We start from the raw sequence: 26,187 nt of genomic DNA, 5'->3' as shown, positions 1-26,187 counted from the left end.
ATATAAGAATGACCATACTGGACAAAAGGTCTGAAGGGTCCCTCAGCCCAGCATCTTATGTCTGACAGTGGCCAGCATAATAAATAACATATTGGTACCTTTGGGAAAGGTTTGTAACTATTGGCTGTGCACCAGAACAGTAAGGAGAGATAAACAGGATTGACTCACGATGTGGGAAATTCAATTTATACAGGAAAGATTAAAAAACCTAAACATTTATAAGATGGATAGATACAATCTCATTACACTTCTCAGGTGACTGAGGGGACACAAGAGGAATCAGTGTATTCATGTGCTTCAGCCTCAAGAGAGTTATATTTATAGCTGTAACTGAGTGCTGGGTAAAGAAAGATTTGAAGCTGTGCTTTATATTAAAAAGGATTTTTTTTTTTTTACAGAAGATTATTAGAAACAGTTCTGTAAATCATACTACGAAATGAAAGAAAAATTATTTTAAGGGCAAGCTGGCTTCATCCCTAGAATGAAACTCCGCAGTTAGCAAACTAATGGTACAACATGTAGGAATGCTGCTGAAGTAGCAAACTTCTTTTCCTACTCCCATGTACTTTAGATCAGCTGATTTACAAAAGGTCTGTGTGTGTCAGTAGGCAAGGCGGTGGACTACATAAGTCTGTTTTCTAGTGGAAAGACTCTTTATCCCAGTGCCATGGGTGTGAGCCAATCCTTCCCTAAGCCTCTCATGGCAAAAAAAAAAAAAAAAAAAAAATCGAAGTCATGGATTCTACCATGGTGAAGAATGCAAAAATCACACATTAATAATAAATACACAGGAAACGCAATAAAGTCCTGGAAATACATTTTGAGCAAAACTGTTTAAAATCAGAACAGATGGCAAAACAATTAAAAAAAGTTAGGTTCATGTCACTGCTGAAGGTAAACTGGACACATTAGCAGCCAATGTGTAAAGGGAACTCAACCTTGCTTAAAGAGTTACTAAGATCTGTTATGTAAAATCAGGAAACGAATAATTTGGCACAAAAGCCAACTGTGGCAAAGATACTGCTTGATAATCAAAACTCTCTTGTGACTCAGTATTGCCAGGTCACATGAGGAAATTTAAATCTCTCCTTAATATATCCTGCTATCTAGTCTACACTTTAAACCCATGAACTGCAAAGGGACTGTGGAGATTCTAAGTAAAGGATCTTTCCTACTGATAGCGGAAAAATGCATAAGGAAATTTGCTGTGGCAGTAGGTGCCTGTAGCCTGTTTACTAGTGACCCCCAGCCAACTAACGTGCTTTTAAGAAGGTAAAAATTCTGAAGAGATTCTGAACACATGCAGTTGCAATTGCAAACATTAAGGAAAAGACGGAAGTATTATAAGGTTGGTTAAATATTTTGGCAACCAAAGATTGTTTAATTTAAAGAGATGGTGATTTTATCTTCTCCAGCAATTACTGATAGCACATGGTTACCCAAATGAAGTACACATTATGTTGTATGAACAACCGCCATGCACATTATCTTATTTCTTCATTTAAAAGAATTAATGGCCAGCCCTGGAACCAAATTTGCATTGAGAAATTCTGGAAAATAACACTGCAAATGTGGTACGTGAAGATTCAGAAAGACATCAGCAAATTGCTATACTTGTTACAGGTTTTAGGGTCTCTGTCTCATCATTGTAAGTGGTATGAGTCTTCCTTTCTTTTCTTTTTTTAACCTAAAAATTAGGTTCTGAAACACAGCTGTATAGAAACATCACACCAAAAAGCTAACCAGCAGCATAAAAAACTCTATTCAATATTTCTGCTCCAAGAAACTTTCTCTAAACTCTGTTCCTCTTGGGTGAAGAATGACCATATCACACATGTATTGCTAGTGCATATCAATAGTAGTCATTTACATTCAACATGGCACAGCAAGCAGTAGAGTTGTGGGGCTGAAAAAAAGACATGATTTGAGAGAGATTAAATGGGCAAGGAAACTCAGCTGTTGCCTGGTTCGGTATGTTCTGCACTGAGGATACAGCTTACAGGTTTGCAAAAGACTGCAAATCATGGACCAGTCCTAAGTATCTTTTTCTAGCTTCTACTCAATTACCTGTGAAGTTTTGTGCTTTCAGATGTAGGTCATACAGCTTGTGAATATAGCGAATATACATCTCTTCCTTGTTCAGTTCAGTCTTGTAAAAATTCTGCAATAAAATTGAATTTTGTAATGACATGTAGTACTCAATAAATATATGATAGTGGTTACAAACAAAAGACTTCAAACATAATGCTCTAGAAATACATGCATATATTTGAAAGTTACACATGTACAAAGTCATTACACAGAACTGCAGTAATATAATAAAGAGTAAATAGAATAGTAAGTTTTCAGCAGACAAGTCAATATGCTCCTGAATGTTTTTTTTTAAATTCTCATAGAACATAACAGAAAGACCTGATAAAACTAAAATCTGACGGTTCTTTCTTTATTAATAGAATCCAGCCAAAAAGTGCACCTGTATATCCTTACTTAGGCCATTTAACATCTTGCTGAAAGCTGTACGTTGATTTAAAAATATTGACAGCACTCTGACTTTTGTAGCCATATTTTAACAAAACGTTTACTGTCTGGTATGTCTACTCTTCCTTCTGTCATAGCAAAATGCCAGAAGGACTTTGGTAGCGTTATGAAGAAGTTTTCAGTATTGTAAACAGCCTAGGAACTGGTACACTGATGCATAAATATTGAATTGCATGATGGAAATATACAAAGTTGCACTCTAAAGTGACATCCAGGACAAAACCTGTAGAAGCAGCTAAAGATTTCTGGACATATACCTGCTATTTGTTGTTACTAGCATAAAATATGGAATGCGATATCAAAACTCTCAGATCAAAACATTCATTATTTATTTGCAAGTCCTAAACCAAAGTATTTAAAAGTTAAGGGAGCGGAGCACAATCCTATAGCACTGTTCACAAGTACTGCCATACTCACTATGGACACGCAGCTAGAGTCCAAGTCATACTTAACGTTCAGGATAATCTATTTAAGTTAATACAAATTTTTAGGATAGAAGAATCTAGCACTGGTTCTCATTAGCAAATCACAATTTCTGTTCTATTATTCAAATCACTTACTATTTTGAACTCTAAGCAAGTGGCCAAAATTTTTCCCCTATTGTAGAGTATTCTTCTTCTATGCCACTGTTTCCTAAATTGAGTTAGAATCATAGAATCATAGAATGGTTAGGGCTGGAAGGGACCTTCAAAGGTCATCTAGTCCAACCCTCCTGCAAGGAACAGGGATATCTCCAACTAGATCAGGTTGCTCAGGGCCTTGTCCAACCTGGCCTTGAACGTCTCCAGGGATGAAGCATCCACCACCTCTCTGGGCAACCTGTTCCAGTGTTCTACCACTCTCATAGTAAAAAATTTTTTCCTAATATCCAACCTGAACCTACCTCCCTCTATTTTAAAACCATTACCCCTTGTCCTATCATAACTGGCCCTCCTGAACAGCCTCTCCCCATCTTTCCTGTAGGCCCCCTTGAGGTACTGGAAGACCGCTATAAGGTCACCCCGGAGCCTCCTCTTCTCCAGGCCGAACAGCCCCAACTCTTTCAGCCTGTCCTCATAGGAAAGGTGCTCCAGCCCTCTTATCATCTTCGTGGCCCTCCTCTGGACCCTCTCCAACTGGTCCATGTCCTTCTTATGTTGGGGACTCCAGAACTGGACGCAGTACTCCAAGTGAGGTCTCACGAGGGCAGAGTAGAGGGGGAGAATCACCTCCCTCGACCTGCTGGCCACGCTCCTCTTGATGCAGCCCAGGACGCGGTTGGCCTTCTGGGCCGCAAGAGCACATTGCCGGCTCATATTGAGCTTCTCGTCCACCAGTACTCCCAAGTCCTTCTCCTCAGGGCTGCTCTCGATCCAATCACCACCCAGTCTGTATTTATGCCTGGGATTGCCACGACCCAGATGTAGGACCTTGCATTTGGCCTGGTTAAACTTCATGAGGTTGGTACGGGCCCACCTCTCCAGCCTGTCAAGGTCCCTCTGGATGGCATCCCTCCCTTCCAGCGTGTCGACGGCACCACACAGCTTGGTGTCATCGGCGAACTTGCTGAGGGTGCACTCCAAGTTATTATTATTATTTTGAGTTATTATCAAAGAGAAAGGTGGGAGGAATTTTATGAAAATACAGAAAGAAAAACTTTATAAAGAAAGTGTTTTTTTAGCTGACTTGAGAAAATGACTACGTATCAATAGCTCTGTAATGACACGCTCCCTTTAAGCCACCATCTGCCTTTATAATCCAAAGACTTCACTTTTCCTCCCACAAGGTGTAGATCAGGAACAGATGCTTCTCTTTAGAAGAGAAAATGAAAAAAGTATCTGTTCGTATGTTCATATTTACTGGTCTGAAAAAAATAAAAGCATAATCTACAATATAGAAGTGCGAGCAATCAAGAATAAAGATCAAGACAAAATATGGCACTGAACTGCAGGACTAGACTTCTTGGCTCTTACCCCTAAGCACTAAAGGCTCCAGTACTTCTCACAAGTCTAGATATACAAACCAACTAGTTCTTGTCTGAAGCTCAGCTCTGAAAATGTCCAGTTGGTCTGTAAGGCAGACCACAGCAAGGCAACACAGTCAGAGCACAGGGAATACATCGTGCTAATAAAGGTGTTTGATTTTTCAACAAAACAATTCAAGATATAAAATATAACAGATGTAGTCTTCAAAAGGGAATGTCAAAAGTAGACTTCTCTAATTAATAAAGACTTTTTCGCTAAGAAAAAACACTTTGAAAACGACATTCAAACATGCAGTATGGAGATGTTCTACTCGAACTGCACGATATCACATGCCAGTGTAGAGCACCACAGGCATGTTTATCTTTCTAAAAAGAAGATACAATTTTAAATTAATAGAACCTGAAACCGATTAAATGTCAAACCACAATGAGGACCAGAGAAGCCTGAGAAGAACTCCTCAGTGAGTTACCAAAGTTATTCAACACACTTTCAATGTTGTTGTACAGCTTTTGCGATGACAGTTCTTTCATTAGAAATTCAACTTTCAAATTGGAGCTAGGTGATTCTTATGCATAAGGAACTAACTCCACTTGACACCTCTTAAACCAGCTTTTCCAAACAAGCATTACTAATGTGAAATCTGCTCCACATGATCCAGAGAGTGAGGAGAGCAGGAAAAAAGTTCCTGCCTTCTCTGTTCATCTGTTATTGCTGCTGGTGCACACTCCTGCATATTTAATCATGTGGCATTATTCCAGTTAATTTTATAACTTGGTTAACTTAGACAATTCTATTTTCTGGAAAAACCACACATGGCTCTATGGCAAAACAACATAAAAATTCTCTTTTCCTGCCAACCAGTCCTCTTATCTTTGGAAGTCAGAATACCTTCAAAACAGTGGTGAAAAATGAAACATTGCTTCCTCCTCTGGACTTCAAATAATTTCATCATTATACATTCCTCTAACTACTCATTGCATGAAACATCTTTCAAGACGACAACCAGTTCATCCATCATATGGGCAAGCAAATGTCTTTAAATTTGTTTGCTATTTCTGTAACTGAAATTTCCTTTTCAAAATTTAGCATTTGTTGTTTTTCTGGTGTGCAAATAGTATTAAAATTTGTCTGAAAATTATTAGGATATGAAATCTGCCTTAGCCTGTACAGCATTGAAAATCCCATTAAAAAGTATTATGGTGTTTTGGGGTTTTAAAATATTTGAATTTTCTTTTTGTGCAAATCTTGTATGATTTGCTAATAATAGTTTCAAAACTCCTTAGTGATAGGATGAAAATAATCCAGGTGCCTTACAGAATTCAAATCATGCTAGAGATTCTGACAGAAAGCCAGCTGCTCTACAGCTATGTAGTAAACATCATCCCTATTTAGAGAGCACTATTTTCATACTGAAGAAATCCTTTATTCTCTTATGTACAACTGCTACTTAGAAGTGATACCAAATTGTTTCACTGACGTCAAAAATGCAGAATTACAAGTCAGCTTATTCTGTTTTTTTTTTTTTTCCTCTGGCTAAAAATACAGCTTTCCAGAACATTCACCACAAAAATGGAAACTTTCCAAGGTTAACGGAAGTCAATAAACTTGTCAGTGGAAACTGGCCTAGAACCAAAACATATCTTGTAAACAAAAATGAAATCTTTTTCATACTCTGAATTGGCACTGTTGGTTTGTTGTAATGATGGTAACATGACAAGAGGAGGTCTTGAGCAGCATTTCTGGCTCTTCTAGGAAGAGAATAGAAATGCTGCAGTCTTCAGAAGATATCTCGTATGTCATAAGAATCAACCTGCAAAAGGTATTGAGGAAGAAGGGAAACAGGAGAAATAATGTAGAGTTTTGTGGGGTTTGGGGAAGGAGTAAAGGCTTGTTTCTTTCTATGAACTCAGAGACCAATTAAACTTGGAAAATACTTTGCTGAAGTTTATGCAGTAAGACTGAAAACTGAATAGAGCAGTATTAGAGATCTTTTAGACTCCAATTATAAAACGCCAGAGAAAACTAACTCCCCACTGTATCAATTTCATCCTGAAAAAAACTGCAGTGATCCTAAGTGTAGTATTATTCTGTCAACTTCCACTCAACCTGCATCAAGAAGCAAGGTACCTCCTATCCAAACGTGTGGCTGTATACTAGAAAATGCTCAACTGAAATCAAAAAGGGAAAGAAAAAGTATTATACAAACCAAAAGGCTAACAGTGCAGCCAATCTTTTTGCCATCCACTTCTCCCATTTTCATGCAGTCCCTAAAATAGAAAGTAATGAAAGTCAAAAGGAATTATGTTTATCCTCTTACAATGAAGCACATCTCAGAAAACAGACATATTTGGCTCCGCAAGCAAACTGAAATGAGGCAACTCAATGGCTGACCCAGGTGTGTAAGGGCCTTCATGCCTCCTTTTCTACGACATGGAATACCTCAATCATCAAGAAAGTCAATGTTTTTTTCTGTTTCTGTCATTGATTTGCTAGGTGACTGCTGGAGATCATTTGGTCTCTTCATACCTTGTGCTCAAATCATGCCAGCAGAAGCCAGAATGACTGCCAGAAGAGGCGGTCCTGCTTCCCTCCTGCTCTCAGGCACTCATTCCCAGTCCTGCATTGCTGCCTGTACAAACCTCAGGAAGAGATACAGGTTAGGCAGCATCTTCTGCTGGGTTAGTTTTAGCCCATGTCAGTCAGATCACCAATGCGCACCACAAACACTTGTGTTGGCACAAGGAAGAGGGTGATATGAGTGAGGGAACAAGCAGAGATAAGCCTGCTTTCTTCAGAGACAGTGTACATCTAAATTGGTCACGGAATTGCAGCATTAGTTTCTCTTCTGTGAAAAAACAGAACGACACTGACCTCCTCTGTAAAATGCTCCAAGATTCACCAAATTTTCCTCAGTAGCACTTTAAAATTAGTATCACTTATTGTTTGGGGAGGCAACAGATCTGAACCCCAAGTCAAAAATTAAAATGGAACCACGCAGAGTTTGACTATCGCAAAGGGAAAAATAGTGTCAGCATAACCAAACTGGAGTAAAAAAACAACAGGCAAACATCACCATGCAGTCACTAATAGAAATTTAACGTAATTTTAAAACATTCCTGCATACATGAATTAAACAATCGTCCCAAATACTCTCTCATAACCACCAGTACACGCAATTGTTTTGAAAGGTGTTGGATTGACAGCCCTGGGAGTTGTAATGCAACTGATCCCTGAAGAGGAACAGCACTATCAGGCTTCTAGAAGTTAAGAGTTCAGTCTCTATGTTGAAAAAATAGCTTTCCTTTCAAACTATCAGTGAGGACAGCAAGTGGAGTAGCAGGTCTTACCATGCATTCCCCATGGAACTGGGGGAACAAACTAACACACCTAAGCTCTACAAACTGCTGATGGCAATAAGGAGGACTAAGATGAAATCTGAAGTTTTAACACAGACTTCACAAGTGACTGAGAAAATCCCTCTTAGTCTCCCATTCCTGAAAGGGAGTATATGTCTCTCATTTCCCTCTCCTTTGTTCATGTAGTAGAGTCAGATGCGAGCTCCTCACCCAGAGATCATATCTTTGTATACATATGTACTGTGCTGGCTGACACTACAACTAAGTATGATTGACATAGTGATAAGAATTTTACATATGCTGCAAAACAACTGTCAGGTGATTAGTACTGAGCTCCGTGTCTTCAGACAGACTTGAGTCACTACCCTACTGCCAAAGTTCCTAGACTCCTGATAGGAAAATTGCACAAGCCACTGGATTTTCACACCATGGGAAGGCTACTTGGTTGGTTTTCAGCCAGCTTGTCTCATTTTCCTGTTGACTAAGCAGCTGCTGACGGAGATCCTGAGCACGTACAGTTGATGTGTCCATGTGCAGTCACCGCTTGCACGAGATAACCATATTTGTCTCCTAATAATCTGAAGATGACAATCCTGCTTATAAATTGTGATAATCACTCACCTGTAGTCCAGTAACCTCTCCATGAGGCGAGTCACAGTGGCGATTAACGAAACGCCACTTTCCCTCCATGTTTCCCGCTCAATTTTCTTCAGTAGACTGAAAAAAAAAAGAAGCCAGAACAATTTCATCGTTTATTTTTAACTGTCACTATGACAACCACTCAGCTCCTACCAGTACCTTAATACCTTAGCAACATCTTCAATAGTTAGATTTTCTTTTACAAACACCCTCCCAAGAAGCACAATTTGCAAACAATGTCTTACCTAGGATAAGGACCAAAAAGTGGAATTCTAGTCCAGGAAGCATTGACAAAACAAATGATTTTTATATTAGCTGCATCAGGTTAATATATATCAAATACCTAATTTTCAAAATATATTAATATCCCAAAGACTTGACAGAACTCTTGCAAAAAAAATTTATATACCAATTTCATGCTGATAAGTTAGCAAATGGGGAATTTAAAGATATACCTAGAAAAGAACATTTATTAACTCGATGTACCTTCTCAATGGGACCTTAACTTTTTTAACAAAGATTTTTCCTCCTCTCCTCTCTAACAGCACACATGAAATTTAAGAATGGGGAAGGAATTTTAATAAGACGACTCCCCCCTTCACTTAATATTTCCTTCTGAGAACATAGTATCACACACATGTAAAATTCCAATAGCTTAAATTGCCCTAAGATTCTTTATTAAAAACTCTGTTGTGTTGAATTCTTAAACTAACGTAAACGCAGATTACACATTGAAGCGAAAAGATTTCAAAATGGTGTAAGCAGAGCTGTCAGTAAAATTACACTTAATATTTCCTTCTGTTACAGGCCTCTGATTTTCACTGCTTATCAAATATTAATCATTTGGGCATGAATTTCCAACATTTCCTCTCTGAGAATGAACAAGGAAATATTTATCTACAGAGTTGTGTCCCTTCTATGCTTTGGTGCAGGACCTCAGACGGATGACATGGAGATATCTTAGCAGTCTCCCTGAAAACGCTCTCAGGTACGGTTCACTTAGAAGTCTCCGAAAATTGCCACATCCATATACTCAGAGCTTTATAGAGAGTTGTTGATATCATCTCCAAACCTTCTGTCTGCAGTGGGCAAGCTGTCAGCTCCACTGACCTTCATCTATACTGAGCATGTTCAGTCCCGTAAAACTCCTACGCCCAAATTTCACCAAACATATAACAGCGCCCAATAACTCCTACATGCCAACTGCACCAGCTACACACTCCAGCTCTGTTCAGCTCCTTACATACAGGGGGATGTCACAGATGCAATTCTCCAAACTAATTCGACCTAAATGAAGCTGTGCTCTGCTGGAAGTAAGGAAGAAACATTGATCTTCATTCTGCACCCTTAATATTGATCTTAGACTCATTTCTCTTTAGGAGGCAATCAGATGTCTTTCCCTCACATCCAGAGACTGGCTCTACCTGTCATTGCTAGCAGAGACAGACGACAAGGCCATCCTCAACCAGAAGAGGCTGAAGCACTAATCTGGCATCTCTGCTTTCCACACAGAAAACACAGGCTCAGTTCACTTTTAAAGCCTTTATGTTCCTTTCAGTACAAGTTTTTGTGTCTAACAGGAAATAAGAGTAGAGCCTGTGACATTATTAAGCACTGATTACTGAACTGATTTTTCCCTTCTGCTGCCTTTCAACTCTGCGTTAAACAGGAACATTTCAACCTAAATTTATCAAAATAATTACCTACGGTTCCTGTGTAAAAACAGCAGAAGTCGGACTTCTCTTTTAAAACAGATGGTTTTCATCTGCATTTGACTTATGCATGTTCTTTATAAATGTATCGGCATATTCATTATAAATATATAGTTTCTACAAATGGGTTGTGTAGAAACACTCAAAGTACTTATTCAAGCTGACATCAATGTCGTCAATTGAACAATTTTATGATTTGCCTTCTAATCCATGCCTCCCCCTCTCCACCATACATCTTTCACCACAATGCACAGAACAAACACTCAGAATGAAAGAGCTACTCAAATATATCCCTTGGCTTCCTCATGGCTATATCTAGATAGAACTAAATTCCTGTTACTTACAGGCCCCGAAGCATAGCCAAGATTTATGTTCTAAGGGGGATAAACACCACAGAGAAACAAGGAAAACACTTCTGCCTAACCATGCTACTACAGCCTAACATCTGGGCTTACCTGAAAAATTACAGTTTGATTTTGGTTTGGTTTTTTTTTTTTTTTTGGTTTGGTTTGTGGTGAGGGTTTGTTTTTTTTTTTTTTTCTTTTTAATCTTAGGTTCCCAAGGATAAGAGAGTGTAGTGGGGACCTAGAGTACCAGAGCTCTCCAGGGATGAATGCCAGGCTTAGAACCTTGTTCAGGCTAGCTCAGTCATGTAGTAAGTGGATTTTAGATGCCTAAGCCACAGAGACATTCAGCCCACTAACTTATGGGCATCTGATCCTAGAGGTACCTTGGAACATCTGGATGTCTACTTTAGAGTACAAAGTCCTCCAGGTACCTCACTATAGCCAGAGGTTCCCTCATCTAGTTAGATGAGTCAAAGTCAAACTTTGCTGCAGAAGTTCAGAGATTAGCAAGCAGCTACTCAAACCCCACGAAAATATTCAGAAGGGCTCTGAAAGAGTCATTGCAGACAGAGTCTTACAGACAGGGTAGAGCTGAATTCAGTCACGCACTTGGGGGAAGAAATTAAGAAGACTGAAGACAGCATGGGAGAGGTAGCAGTCATTACTTTATATATAATATCTTCATGGCTAGAGAAATGACCCACAAACTGGCAGAGCTCAGTGCTAAATGCCTGCTCAGCTTCCAAGTCAGCTCCAATTTCTTCAGAGAAGCCTCATCATCAGGGCCCCAGTGGAGCTCACTCATGCAGGTTTTGTGCTTCCGTAATGTGGCCACCTAACCTGAAATGGCTAGTGTTAGGCCAAGCTGGAATAGAGCTACAGAAGTAATAAACCGGTAGCATCCATCAGATTCAGAACAAAACAGCTTCTTGAGTATTTCATTTGGTTTCCAAGGATTTTTTCCTAACCACCAACTGTTTAATAAAGTGAAATTATTCTCTCCTCTGTGCTAATTAATTCAGGAATTCACTTGCAGTGTTACAGTGTGACTGTAGATCAGGACACCTTTCATACCACAATTACACTGGGTAGCAATTACAACATCTAGTTTCTCTTGATAGCAAAATGTTCACTACTCCATGCTTTGCAGCTCTTCAAATGACATCAGGAGCTATCACTGAGTGGTCACATTCAAGTCCCTAGAAAGACGTTGATTCAAAACAAACAGCAGTCATCTTCCTCCTACTTTCACTATGTCTTTTCATTTGATAAAGATAATTTCATTATAAGCAGTGAATTCTAAGCACATAATATTTTAGATATGTCCAGAGATGCTTATCATTTGTCCTTGAAAACAGAAGATGTTCAAAGGAAAGATGCAGTGGTTGTGTCCGGAAAAAAAAGCAGTTAACGTGGGAGTTAAGAGATGTAAATTCATTTTCTGATTCAGACAAAATAAACAAAAAGCATGACAAAATTTGAAAGTGCCACACCCACTGCAGTTACGAGACTGTATCCCAAGTAGGTGTGTGCATCCCCTTGGCTCCCAACTGTACATATCAAAACCAATCATGCCAAATCTTCAGAAAGATCAGGTAATACTGCAGCTTTTGCTTTCATTAAAGACTATAAAACCACTGCTTTTACAAAACTGTAGTACTGTTTCACAGTCATTGGATAGATATCACATCTCTGTCACTTCAGCCTAAACAAGTCTGCTTTCTTGCACTGTCTAAAGACACTCTAATATTGCTTATTTTAAATTATCCATAGAAGAAATAAAAAAAGAAATCTCAGGCTATCTGATCTCATCCCTTGCATTCAGCTCCCTAAACTGATTTTAGTCTGATTTTAATAATTTTCTTTCACGTACACTAGAACATTATGTCATCCTCCATTTTACATTAGTATATTCTGTAAGCTCTCCCCTCGAGAGGTGTTAATATATGGTGTCAAATAAAACTCAGATAAAAAAAAAAATGACAATTTTTTTTTTTAAGCTGGAAGTGAACTTGAGCAGTTACTCTGACATTTCCTAGAGTTTAAACTTCTGTTATACTCGAACAGAAACAAGTATACACATGCTGTGAGACATTTTGCAATTTAAATTACTATGACTATGTCTTCAGCATTTAGATTTATAAAAGGCTCTCACCATTTTTCACTGTATCTTGTTTAACATCCCCCAGTTTAAATGTAACTCAAAACTGTAAAAAAAATTAGGAACTATATTTCATACCAATATGCTTTCTTACAGAACTTTAAATTATTTCAGTGACAGACATCCTGATGTATTTTGCACATGAGAATGCATTTAGACTTCATTTTATAATTAGAGATTTTCCCTTAATGACTTAATTTTGAAGTTAGAATATTGTGTTACTAAAATATTGAAATCTTCTTACCTTTTATTATCTTTACTCAGATTATGAAAAATTTCATTAATAATTACAAGAAAGTTCTGCTTTAGCATACTCTACTGTTGTTTACCATTATTCACCCATTTCCATAATATTCTGCCTAATCTCTCTACCCACTTTCACTTCTGTAAATGATAAATATTTAGGAATTCTATTTTTTTTCAACTCAGTACAATTACAGATTATTATATGTTTGCTATTCACTGACGCCGCGATCTGAATGTTGTTATTTAAGCAAAGACAACAGAGCTAAAACTAATACTTATAGAAGAAGGAATGCTTGAGAAGCCATATAAACAGAAAAACATCATGTGTTTAATAGTACTGAAGAATGCACAGCTTGCAGTCCTGAAGAGGAACAACACATCTTCTACTAAGCACAAGAGAAATAAGTGAAATCTTCCACTTAGGTGGAATTGAGTTCTACGGAACAACGGAGACAGAGTTCAGCTAGTTATTTTGTACCTGTACTCTGTGACGATCATTTATTTCAGTCAATGGGATAACTTATGGGCAACCTTGGGGACTTCAGCATTATTATTAGTTTTTCCTATTAGATTTCAGTCATTTATTAAAATATAGCAAAAGCTTAACAAGTAATTTATAAAATGAAATAATAAGAAATAATCTTATAAAAATAAATAAAATCATATACATCAATCAAGAAATCAACAAGTGACATTACACAGATGAGTACAAGTCTCTGGCAACACAAAATTACTTACTAAACAGCTTTTTGTTGAATTCTCATGCCTTGTTTTCAAAATGTTCCATTTGAGCTTTACCTGCACTCTCTGTAATTATGAAGCATTTCTTGCTTTTCTGATTTTACAATTAGTAGGTAGAGAATGTTCTGTGATATAACAGATTTTAGCCTTTCCCAATTATAGCTCTATGCAAGGAGTACAGCCAGGCTTTACAGATACCATACAACACCATAAAATGTTTTATTCCTCAGATTTTCAGGAAAAAAAAAAGAAAAAAAAAAGAAAAAATGAGATTTACAACTGTTTTAAGCATTATTTGTCTACAATGACATTAGCACCTCATCCAACTGACCAAACTGAAGGAATTAGTGTAAGATAAACATATTACTCACATACTGTTGAAGAGCTCTCGGTATGTTTCGTCACCTTTACCTTCCGACATCAGGCTGTCCAGTTTGTCAATCAGTTTTGCTTCCACCTGCAACATATAAGTGTGGTGTAAAGAGCTTCTTTTTCCTTTAATGAGATTAGAGAAAATTGAGAGATTTGTTTTTATGTAAAGGACTTTGCAAAATGCATATCTTAGAATTATTGGTCAATCATGTAAATCTGATGATAAGTCACTTCATCTCTTTGAGGCTGTTATCATTCCCAAGATTTGTGGGGTTTTCTTTTTTTGGTGGTGTGTGGTGGTGTTTTTTTTTTTTTTTTGAGGGAGGGAGCTAATTTAAATTGAGCAACGTGACTTTAAAACTACAGGCTGAGTAGCATTTGCTGCTGCTAAGGCAGCTATCTATTTATGGAGTCAGACAAAAAGCACACGGAGCCCAAATAAATTGCCTGAATTCTCACTGCGGGGCTGTAAGCACAAGCCATTTTCTTAGATTTCAATAAAATTCTCATATTTTTTGACCTGCACCCCACTTTCTATAAATTAATTTTTATTTCTGTACTGTTCAGAACACTTAGGGGCTCAGACTCAGTTTCCCAACCTTCCTTACCTGCCAGTGCATTTGGCTAGAAATATAATTTGCTGGATTTATGTATTAGCTAGCAAAGAAACTTACAGAACATATCTGGTGGCTAACGACTCCTTCAATGCATATTTTAAAGTGTATTGATTATAGAAAATATAGAGAGGTGAGGCTACAATCTGTGTTAATATTTCAAACCTCCCTTTTAGCATTAATACATTAACAACCACAAATCCAGGGAAGAAACTAAGCTGTTGTCAAGATATTTTATTAGAGAATAAATTTGTTAGAATTTACATTGTAACCCAAGCTGAAAACACAGAGAAGCAGAATAAGTGGATTTTTTCCTTCTTACTCCTTGTTAACATTTCTATGGTGATTTTTAACAATAAGCTTATATACTGATAGTGAAAAGCTACCTACTTGCATCACACGTGTTCCTCCATTCTTAATAGTTTGTTTTGTGTTTCAGATACAGCTCCCACCCTAAGCATTATGATTGCCTGGGAGTAATTCAAATACTTCTGTTTTCCTTCATTTGAAGCAGCAGGAAGGAGGGCACTGAGGCAGTCTGAAAAACTGAGTGGGTGCTGGAGGAGCAGATGGCACACTCGGTCGTTCCATCCTAGCCCGTTAAGAAGGTGTTTGAGCGGCAAGAATACTTGGATCCTTACAGAAGAACATTCCTCAGAAGGACCATCTGATCTTTTTTTCATACTAACCGGAAGGAAAGCTAGTTGAATCCTATCTAACCAGTAGTTTGTACTGCTGTAAAGCAGAGATGAAAAACACCACAACAAAATAAATCGGCCTTGTTGAAGACAACTCAAGTTTTGTTCTTCACTTTGGCAGGCCATGGATTTTATCTCTTGCCTTACATTACTAACATGGTAGGATTAATTAGAGAATCTTACTACCCCTGCAGAAAGTAAAAAGGGAAAACCCTGGTAATCCCCCTCCAACAGATATAATGGTGTGGCTACCTTCTCCACTCTGAACCACCAGTGTTTGGCACCAGAACTCTCTGAAGTGCTTGAATTTCAGTTCTATTTTATAAACTTCTTCTCATACAGTACCTGCTTAAAGTTGCCACTTCGCCTTTGCTCCCAGTCCATCATGTCATGGAAAATGGGAATCATTACATTCCTTAGGTCTGGCTGAGGGATCAAGGTCACTTCCAGGAAGGGGCCGATCAATGCTGGAATAAAGTGAAGCTTGTGTTCCCCTAAAATGAAAATGAACTTGAATGTGAATTGGGTGTCCTGTGAGCTATCACACGATCCAAATACTATCTGCAGAATTAAAAAAATAACACTCTAAACATCTAGATTTTGTTTTACATTATGTCCATCACAGCATGGGCTATTTCTTAAGCCCAAACAGTGCAGAGAAAAACTGTAGACAACAGAAGAATATAAGGCCAATATAATTTATCAGATTTTATTATGCAATACGGAGTTCAGAAGTGACAGTGGGTTATCTGTATCCCAGGTTAGTCTTCCAGAAGAACCAAGAGAGACAAAGTACTCTCTGGGCATTTCACTTATTTTTCTCAGGAACAGTTTGGTTTCTAAGCTCTACGTTCTTGTGTTTATAAAATGGTTAACTGTCTGGTATTCCATGCTCATCAAAAAGAGGTAAGTACTTTGATTTTTACCTATCTGTAGTTTCACAAGTACAGAAATGGAAGTACATGTTTTTGACTGCACGAAAGGGAAGATGTGACTCAGCTGTTCCCAAAACAATTCACTTTAAAATCAGTGCTAAAACATCTTCCATTAACTCACCATATTCTACTTAGCAGAAGCTACAAAACTAAGTTCTTATCGAGAAAGCTAAAAATGGCTTACAGTAAAGATTGGCCATTTAGTTTCAGTTTTCCAGGAGCAAGACTTCTGATATCTTCAGAATAGGGAATTATGAATCACGATGTGCTGACTTTCCAAGATGGGAATTAATTTCAGTCCCAGTGTATCTCTGGATATTCCAGTGGGCACTCACCCCTGCCTGCTGCTCTGTTTGGTGTCTGTGTTTGTCCAAAGGAAAACCAGAATTCCCTTTGCTGGAAACATCCTGGGATGCATATCCACATGAAAGCAAGGTGACTGTACAAGGATCAAGGCTTATGATGAATCTTACTGTTAAGAGATCTGTAAAATGCTGACTAGCATAACACTAATTGTATGAAATATCCTGGCGACCGTAATTGGACACATTACCAGATGAACTCCATATTGTATTCCACAGAACTCTTCCCAGAAGAAAGGCATCGTTATTCTAACCTTGCCCATATACTGGGTTTCCGTTCAGCAGAAAACAATGTGAGTGGAGAGATGATGCACGCTAAGATCTTAACCTAGCACACAAGAAGGAGACCCAGGAATGTATCCTTGATATAACAGTTTAGAAATACCTACTACGTAGCCAAATAATTTAGATGGATGCCTAAAAGTGAGTAAGCAACACTAGATACTGTAAATAAGTAAAATGTGCTACACAACAAACGCTAACAAAATATTTATAAGCAAATATTTCTTATTTTGAACATTTATCTTTCTAGTACAGGCTGATCAGAAAGACCATTTTTTTCCAACTACATATCTTGCTGGGGAAAAGATCTATAGAATTGAGATGACAGTATCTTAGTAACTACTGACGGTCTTCATATCTTTAATGAGCCCTTTAATGAAGTGAATTATTAAATAATTGAAATATAAAGATGACAAATGTAGTCTCAAAATATTCTAACCAGTTTTGATTTTCTTCCCAAACAACATTTAATTGCACTTCTCTGAGGTTCATACTTTCAAATAGTTTGCACAGTTATTGCTTATAAATTTAAAAATGTTCCTAAATTTATATCCAAGCATATATTTTTCTCATGTTGTCCAATATGCCTTTTATACATCAGTCACTGATTTCTTTATGCCTTTATATTTTAGTGCAACTAGGACCTAGGGGAAGATTTGATGCAAATCCAGCATCTCAAGAGACCTTCAGAATTAAGATATATGTCTGTTCCTTAAACTGTTTGGCAGCAGAACTAAAATTGAAAAAATAAGTATATTTCCAGGCATAATAACTCTGCCCCAAAAGAGCAGTACTTTCTTTTCTATTTTTCTCTGTTAGCATTCTTTCAGTTCTCTTTGAAGAAATAGGGATAGGTCAGATATAGTATCAAGGCTTAGAAAGGTGAGCTTAGCAATAAAGGAGGGAACTACAGATAACTAGGGCTTTCCTAAACTTGAATCAAGATTTTATGTGAACTTAATTATCAACAACTCCTCTATCACTGGCAAGTGTATTTAATAGGTGAAGAAATAACAATTTTTCATTTTATAAGCTACTGATGATGTGTTTATTTATTTACCTAAATTTTGCCACATGCTGAAGATTTCACATCCCATCGTCACCCGCATGTCACCATATCTGCAATATATTAAAAAATAAAGCAAAACAGTGAAAGATCATTTAAGAAAATCAAGTTCATATGCCATTCTGTGACATTGTTAAATGACATGTCTCATTTGTAGTCCATAAAAAATTACTTTAAAAGCGGTGACTTCTTCCATGTTTTTGCTCTTTCTGTCATTCCCAGCTAAAACCTGATTCGTAACCCCAGGTTTATTTGCAGTACTGTCAAAAGTACCGGTTCTTTTTAGATGCTATACATCAGTAACACAGCTGTGAAGCAAAAGCTATTTTTTTGCAGTAATATGCTGTAGTTCTCTCTCTGGGAACAAATAGTTTTGCTCTAGACTACTAAAATACAATTAATTTATACAGACAACAGTGCAGTGCCTGGCAGAAACACCTGAGCCAGTCTGAATCAACTTATGCACGAACTGGAAATTAGTGTTGGCACTGCTACGACATGGCTGTTTTGCTCCCAATATCTGAACCAATCTGGGCACTTCTATGAAGGCTGCTATCAGCCCTGAAAACCTACACAAAGGGCCAGAACCAACTCTCATTCTAGTCAGTGGAAATACTGTTACCGTTATCTTTTTGGTAGGCCTTTTTGCAACCTCCCATATCTTGCATTTTGAGAAGTGTTTGACCTATTACAGTTTTCTAGAAGCAGACAGCAGTACTTACTTTTCTAAAACTTTTTTCTTCTTGGAAGGTGTGAACATCTCCAGTTGCAGACATAACTGGTTTATAAAAATGACAGCAAGAAAAAAGTAGGAATCCCATATCTACAATAAGCATATGGCATTTGGTTATTTCATTTTCTCAGTACTACCATTTTATGACCACTCAAGATGTAAATTCTCAAATCACATCACTCATTTCAGTCTCAACTAATAAATTACTAAAACTGGTTTTGACTAAATTTCTTTGCATCCAAGGATACTTTTCACCAAACCCAAAATGTTCAGCAGAAATACATCTATTTTACATATTCTATATCTTTTAAATGTAAAGGTTTCAGAGTTGCAGATTTATTTTTTTTTTCATCCCTCCAAACCAGAAAACCTTCCTTTCTAAATTTGGAAACATATTTTGGTATATTCAATTAAAAGACCACATAAACTTGTGCCTTTAAGTCCAAACCCCTCAAAATTCTGACACCTCAAAAGCTGTCACATAACAGAATTGCTGTTCTCTGGCTCAGCCTACTTTATAATGTTATCTGCAAGCCTCACTTGCTGCAGGCTTCACTGGACAAAACTGAAGCCAGGTTTTGTTAAGAAACTGTAAATACACAGATGTTTTGTGCACATGCTTTATGAATCAGATGTTGAATCTTCTTCTTAGAAGACTTAAAGATAAATCTAAAGATAAATTTAACACACATTAAAATATTAATCAATATAACCCAATTATAGATGCTCCAAGGCAGGAGGAAGAAAGAAGTGTAGGGGGAGCCCTATTCCAGACACTGCAGTTCTGCAGGATAGTAATACATTGTTAAGTGAGCTTAAGGACCATAGATGCCTTGTCTACAGGCAATTATTTTATCAGTTTTAGCCTCTGAGCTTGTGGAACTTCATAAAGGGTAGGCTTCCTCACGGTCAGTAGATAAATCTGCATTCCCTCCAATCTCTCCAACAGGAGTATGGACTTTCAGAGAAGCATCCACAACTCAGCTGGAAGTCAACAGGAGCTCACTGTCATCTCTAGGAGGTAAATGCTGCGCTTTTTCTGATGAAGCAATTGGACTAATGTCTGTTGGTTGGGCAGAATATTAATTCAGGTTTCCATGGGAATGGGCCTTTTCAGACATGTTCCTAGGTCTTCTCATTTGAATGCTAAAAGCACCATTCTGTAATTCATAGGTGCCATATCTCACTATATGAGGTACTCACTAATGTCTTTAACTACATTCACCACGCAGTGTCATAATTTTCTAATTTTAATTATGCAGCATGTTAATTGGTCTTGAGAGAAATTACAGAAATGCAAACCCATATTTTTGATAAATTTGCATCGATTAAAAAAAAAGAAATATTTTTGCTTCCTGCCACAACTCCAAAATAACAGACAAATAAAAAAATCAGTTTCTATAATCCAAAAAATTGCTATGCAAAAATCCTGAATAAGTAGTCTAACATAGAGGCTGAAAGAACAAAATGAAAAAAAAAAGAAGACATTAAAAAAAAATTGACAGTACTCTTGATTTTGAAGACGGTCCTGTATTTAAGACAAAATTTAATCTCTACGCACTCGAAATTGCTGATTTAATATATGTTCTAGTAGTTTAGATGCTGGAGCTAAGTTTAATACCAAACAACCAAGCCACAGGATGATGTAGCAGCTATTGCATCTATCTTATGTTGGATGCATTTACTCTACCTTGTAATCAAAGTTTTCATTTAAGAAGTTTTTACGAAGGGCATCCGAAAGGTACAACACTGTAGTAATGATCACACTAGGAAGAAAAGAATGAAAAAGACAGTAGTTTTCATTAAGTGGAAATTCATATTTAACACTCAGGTCCAGACAATTTTCCAGTGAAAAAACAGATGCAGCATGAACAGTGACATTAATTACTACATTTTAAACATAGACAAGTATCTGACTACTAACAGCACCTATTGACAGAAAACATGCACCTTAAGAAAAAAAAATTAAAAATAGGTGTAATGTAAGAATGCGTGCTGAAGAGATGTTCTGTAGAGAAGAATATAATTGCTCAAAAAGACAAACCATAAATTTTGTTCTGCAAATAATGCCGATACTACATTTAATACATACTTTGTTCTACTAGTAGTAAAATACACAGTTTGGCAATTTGCTCTCAGCTTTCTTGGTACTGAAAATATGCACGTATAGATTATTGATATAAAATATCGACTAATTACCAACGTACAATATTAGCAGCCCTACGGACAAAGCATCTTTTTAATGAGAACAGATAAACGAAAAAATTGCATCAGTTCTGTGGGAAAGATCTGCATGTAAAGATCTCTATTCTGCATGTTGCAAATCCTCATACATTACCTTACATTGACACCTGCCTGAATTATATTAATCTATCTTAGATAAATATACACAACCAAAATCCTTCCATGGTGGTTGTCACCAGGTGTCAATGACAGTCTTGCTCACTGTAGCTACCAAGTTTGGTAATCTACAGAAACAGAATGTCCTTAAAGATTATTTAATTATAATTCCTTCCAGTGATCCAACCCTTAAGCTAACCTCTGCAGCACTTGGGTCTATCAACATATTTGGTCAAACCAAAAATCCGTATAAACCAGTAAATTTTTTTTGAAAGTAGTCAGTAGTGAATGCTTATTATAGAGGAGGAAAAAAGATAAACATAGAATGATCTTTTTGCTGTTACACTCATGTATTTTACAACAATTAACTGTTTAAAGATGTTCTGAGAAAAAGGTTATATCTCCATGTTTCATTTAATTGTCATCTGTCTACTATTAATACACCTAGTACTTCTTTGAACATGGTTCTTGATCTGTATGCTGTTACAGTGCTAAAAGTTGTTTCTTTCCATGCTTTAGATGTCATTTTTTGCTATTTTTGCAATGCATAAAAGAGAAAATATGTTTTATTAAATATAATACCAGCAATATATATATATTTTAAGGGTATAAGATTTTTCGTCTTCACAACACTGAAGATTTACACATTAACCAACCCACCTAGGAGAGAAATTATATTTTTCTTCTGGCACTTTTGACAGATTTCAAGTTTATAAATACAAAATGGCTATGTATCATTTAGTTTATTAGTAGTTCAAATGTTTGCTTCCATTTCTCTACTTTTAAAATGAATGACCCTGCCAAACTTTACCTCCTGGTTTGATGTGTCTGAACACCTGTAACAGCCAAGTCTGGGATTGTTTTCAGAACACTGCTTGAGTCTCAAGTTTCATTCATTCCTAGTTCCATTGCTCAAACGTCATTTTCATACATACTGTTCTCTCAACAATTATATTGTAGGTTTTCTATCCAAGTAGTGTTCCATGTTTAGTACTCATCTGTATAGTTTACCCCACTTTTTCAGCAACAGGGAGTTACAGTGTGTGCACAGCATCCCTGTTGCAGCATGGAAGACAAAGTGAAACATTAACAAACTGTAATATAAGCAAAGCTAAGAATCAAGGCATGGATAAGAAAAAAAGAGTCCTGTAATACTTGTTACTGTGCATGATTTAATCTACAGCCCATATGTTTCACAAAATGGAAACGGTTTGCATATTTCAGGAAGATGTTCCGATAGAGAAGGTCAGTTCATAAGAACTACTGCTACGTAAAATTTCAATCTAAGTCCAAAGTAATAAAACCCTGAAAAATTATATGCAAGAGAAAATTCCAGAAGATCTCAAGAACTGCAGCCATATTGCCAAGTTTACATTACACAGTTCTATTTATGTCTGAGACAACTTCTTTCTTGCCACATTCCTTCCATGGCAGGTGAAGCTGAAGAGAAAGATCTGCCTCAATTCTTATGAGAAGAAAATTAGACTAGAAATCTTAATGTAACTTATGGAAGATTTTTTCCAGAGTAACTGCTATGCAAGTATTTCTTGCTATAGGCAACATAGCTCAGTTTTGATTTATTTGGTAAGCCAAAGATATTATATGGATTAATTGGTAAAATGTGGGTCTGTAGAGTGAGACTGTACATGTTGTAGATAAAAAACTTCAAAACTGGACTTAGAAAGATGAAGCCATTTTCTTTGACCCATAAAATGTTATTCTGAATCCACAAGAGAAAATAAAATCAGGTAGGACAGACAACATTGGGGGGTCTTTTTATAATGTAGGTTCTATGAAAAAAGGAAAATCGCACAAAGCAGAGACGGCAGCCAGAGGACAGATGGACAGCTGCCTGATCCAGTACAATATTCACAGTCCAATTTGCTTCCTAGCCAATGATTTCAAAATAACAACAACATTTATTTAAAATCCATGTGAGTATCAAACTAGAAAACATTGAGTTTGTGACAAGACTTGCTTTTCTTCCTCTTACAGCCTCCCACAAATTTGTTCAGAACCACTGACTGTTTTACAGGAGAAAAGCCTCTGCTTTTAGCTATTAAATTCTTCCAGGCTCATACACAGAATGTTAGCCCAAGGTGCACTCAGAGCAATTTTGACAGAGCGGCTTTTCCATCAAAATTTTCACAGCAAACCCTTCTATAATAACCTGTTTGAAAAGTCCAGAGCAGCCCTCAGAAGTTCAACAACTGGCTTGCTGCCTGGACTGTGCTCTGACAACAGACAATGGTAGAAAATGAAAGCTCTCTTTTTCCATCCTGATACGGGACAAATATATAACATTAGCTTCGCATTTCATCCTTTGCTATTTCAGCGTGAAATCTTCCCAAGCACACAGGTGTCTGAACAGAAAAAAAAGTCTTTCCTATTTCACAAATATATGAAATAAACAGAGTCACAGACACATGCATTTATCTATTGTTATATGTATATAAACTTATTCATACATGCGTACCTATGTATATATACGCTTTTTGTGACAGACTGAATATCAGGTTCAGTTGTTAGCAACGTTTTGTATTACATAAAAGCGAGAATGTTGTTAGCAACACTGTATATTACATAAAAGCAAGAATTTTTGTTCATTGTAGGAGTCTCAAGACTCCCACACCATGGGAACTAACAGGATTCTTCAAAGCAGCCATAATGATGAAACCAATGCTAATTCGATGTCTTCCTTTACTGTGTATTCTGTTTGAGTTACTTTTAAAAAAATACTAATGTCTTTCAGTCATTACTGAATTAGATAATCAAAAGGATTCTCTGTTTAAAGTCCCTATGCCCAATTGTCAGTAGGTACATTTGGAATTTTAGTATAAGCAACACACTACAGTAAATCTTACTTTACAGATCAATTATTTTACTATAAATAATAATATTCATACATCCATTTTGTACGCTTAAAAAATTCAAATTGAGAATTGTATGATCTAGCATCTCTACCATTCACCAAAATGCTGAAAGGATATACATAGTTAATCATACAGAGATCTTTCAAATTAAAGCTTCTTGCATACTGAGAGCAGTGGGAAATTAGTTCATTGTTCAATGACATAGGCACAGTATGTTATAAATACCAAACCTTTGCTTAGCGAGTAATAGAAACTCACTTTGCTCTCCAACAGCCTCCTCAGTTGTTAATGAAACATGCCAGACATACCTGGAGTTCAGCTGAGTCTGTTAAATGCTCTCAAAAGATGCCAGTCAAGTGAAGCATTAGGCAAGTGATTCTCTTCCTAACCTTACGGTAACTTAAGCAAGTGACCATTACACAGTGATTTCCAGTTGAGAGAGACATTATGAAGGTGTTATCCAGAAGCTTCAATTTTAGTCTGGCATATTTTATTATAGAATTCTGGATTCCTCTCTGGCGCTAGGTGACTGATTCGGACATCTCCCTATATTATGTGGTGTTCATTTGCATGTACAAACAGAAGCTTCGCTTGGAGGGCCAGCCAGCTACTTACTACCTAGTTGATGTATAAAGTAAGTCTATTCCTATAATGAAAGAAATTAAAACTATATTTTCCATAGTATATATAAAAATACATTTTGTCAATCAGTATACCATCCATGATAGAAATATTAGATAACCCTAAGTAATTATTTTGCTTTGCTGAATGTATGCAATTAGCTCACTACAGATATTACATGGTTTACATGGTTATGCTGTTTTAAACAGAATTAATTTCTGTCTCATTGCTTGACTGCTAGAAGCTAATAAACATTAAGGATTTTTTTGTGTGTTCTTCTCCTTCCATCACAACGCACAACAGATATTTTTTTAAAATATCTGTTTCTCTGCTTTAGTGCTAAGTCTTCCTTTTTAAATGTTACTTTATTTCTCAAATTTTGGAAGTCACTTGGTAGTTTTATAATGCTAGCCATTAATACATTTTCATGTATTGTGAAATGTATTGGGCATCCAGACATTCAGAATTCTCAATTATACATGCGTCATCGTGAAGCATCTTAATTTCTGGATAGATTTGTCTTCTTGAGCTCACAGTATCTTCTGGGTTTTTTTTTATCCCAGGCAGCATTCAAGTAACAGATGCTACATAATTACTGAAAACACTGCAACAAGAAAGAAAAATCTAGAAGCCAGGGGGCAGCAATATTTTTATATATAAATATTATATGTTGAAAGAATTATGGCATTTTAAGACTTAAAATCTTTCAGGTAATTGAAGTTCTGCGTATATAAATTAGAGAAAAAATGACATCTTTTTTTTCCGCCCTCAGGAAAAGCTTATTATCTGATTATATCCTTGCTAGGACTCATTTCTTCCCTAGGCTCAGACAGGTTAAATCTCTCTTCCTGTAAATACCAAACAGTTTGAATCTTTATGTCACTCTAGGGACAGGGGAGATAAAAGAGAGTGGTGCTGGTGATGTGACTGCAGTGACACGTGAAGCTCTCAAGACACACACTGCCTTTGGACTAGCTACTGTTCCTCGGGTTGAAGCCCAGACAGCCGAGAAGGTGGCCATCTGACACAGGAGACATTTTATTCCTGGGAAGCAGGAGTTAGAAAAGATCCAGTCTGCCAATGGATTACTTGATTATGCTCTTAAAACGCTGAGCTGGACTTTCCAGTTTTTCCTTTTAGACATGAATGGAGTCCAAGGAGTTTAGCCTTCAATCCTGAAGTCTCAGATCATTAGAAGCGCTCTGGTTCATCAGATGAAGCTCAGGAAGAACGGCTCACAGACATTTTTATCTGCTGTGCAGGTAGCGCCCGCCCTAATTTCTCATCTTGCCTCTAGGCTCTTCTCTTTGGGTTGGGAACTACTCTAGCAAAGCTACTACTCTGTGGCTCTGTGCTTTTGAACACCCCAGGGAAGCTGCCGAAAGGCAGTCACTGCAATGGCAGTGGGAGACACAAGTGAAAGGAAGAAGCTCCCAGCCAGAAACAGCTCTGGAGAAGCTAGTGCTGCGCAGCTCAGGAGAGAATAGAAGTGGATTTTCCTTTCTGCTGCCTCAAAAATGAATCCCCTGTTTCATAGCAAACTAGAACTTCCTCCACAAAGGAACAAATGTCTAGCAAAGCAATTAT

At 37.1% G+C, this 26,187-nt stretch overlaps 1 protein-coding gene across 1 annotated transcript in view; it reads right to left on the bottom strand.

Annotated features, from left to right (window-relative positions):
• The window catches only part of DOCK4 (dedicator of cytokinesis 4), a 261,513-nt gene that overhangs the window by 28,782 nt on the left and 206,544 nt on the right, over positions 1-26,187 (bottom strand). The window contains exons 28-36 of the mRNA XM_086609922.1: positions 20,457-20,532; positions 18,756-18,856; positions 18,028-18,086; positions 15,734-15,882; positions 14,076-14,161; positions 8,743-8,769; positions 8,480-8,575; positions 6,709-6,769; positions 2,068-2,161 (exon numbers count right to left, since the gene is read on the bottom strand). Coding sequence (XP_086466048.1) covers positions 2,068-2,161; positions 6,709-6,769; positions 8,480-8,575; positions 8,743-8,769; positions 14,076-14,161; positions 15,734-15,882; positions 18,028-18,086; positions 18,756-18,856; positions 20,457-20,532 — 749 coding nt within the window. The remainder of the gene's footprint in view (positions 1-2,067; positions 2,162-6,708; positions 6,770-8,479; positions 8,576-8,742; positions 8,770-14,075; positions 14,162-15,733; positions 15,883-18,027; positions 18,087-18,755; positions 18,857-20,456; positions 20,533-26,187) is intronic.

Source organism: Tauraco erythrolophus, chromosome 4 (genome assembly GCF_009769465.1).
Source record: "Tauraco erythrolophus isolate bTauEry1 chromosome 4, bTauEry1.pri, whole genome shotgun sequence".
NCBI lineage: Eukaryota > Metazoa > Chordata > Aves > Musophagiformes > Musophagidae > Tauraco > Tauraco erythrolophus.
This window is presented reverse-complemented; position numbering and strand designations above follow the sequence as displayed.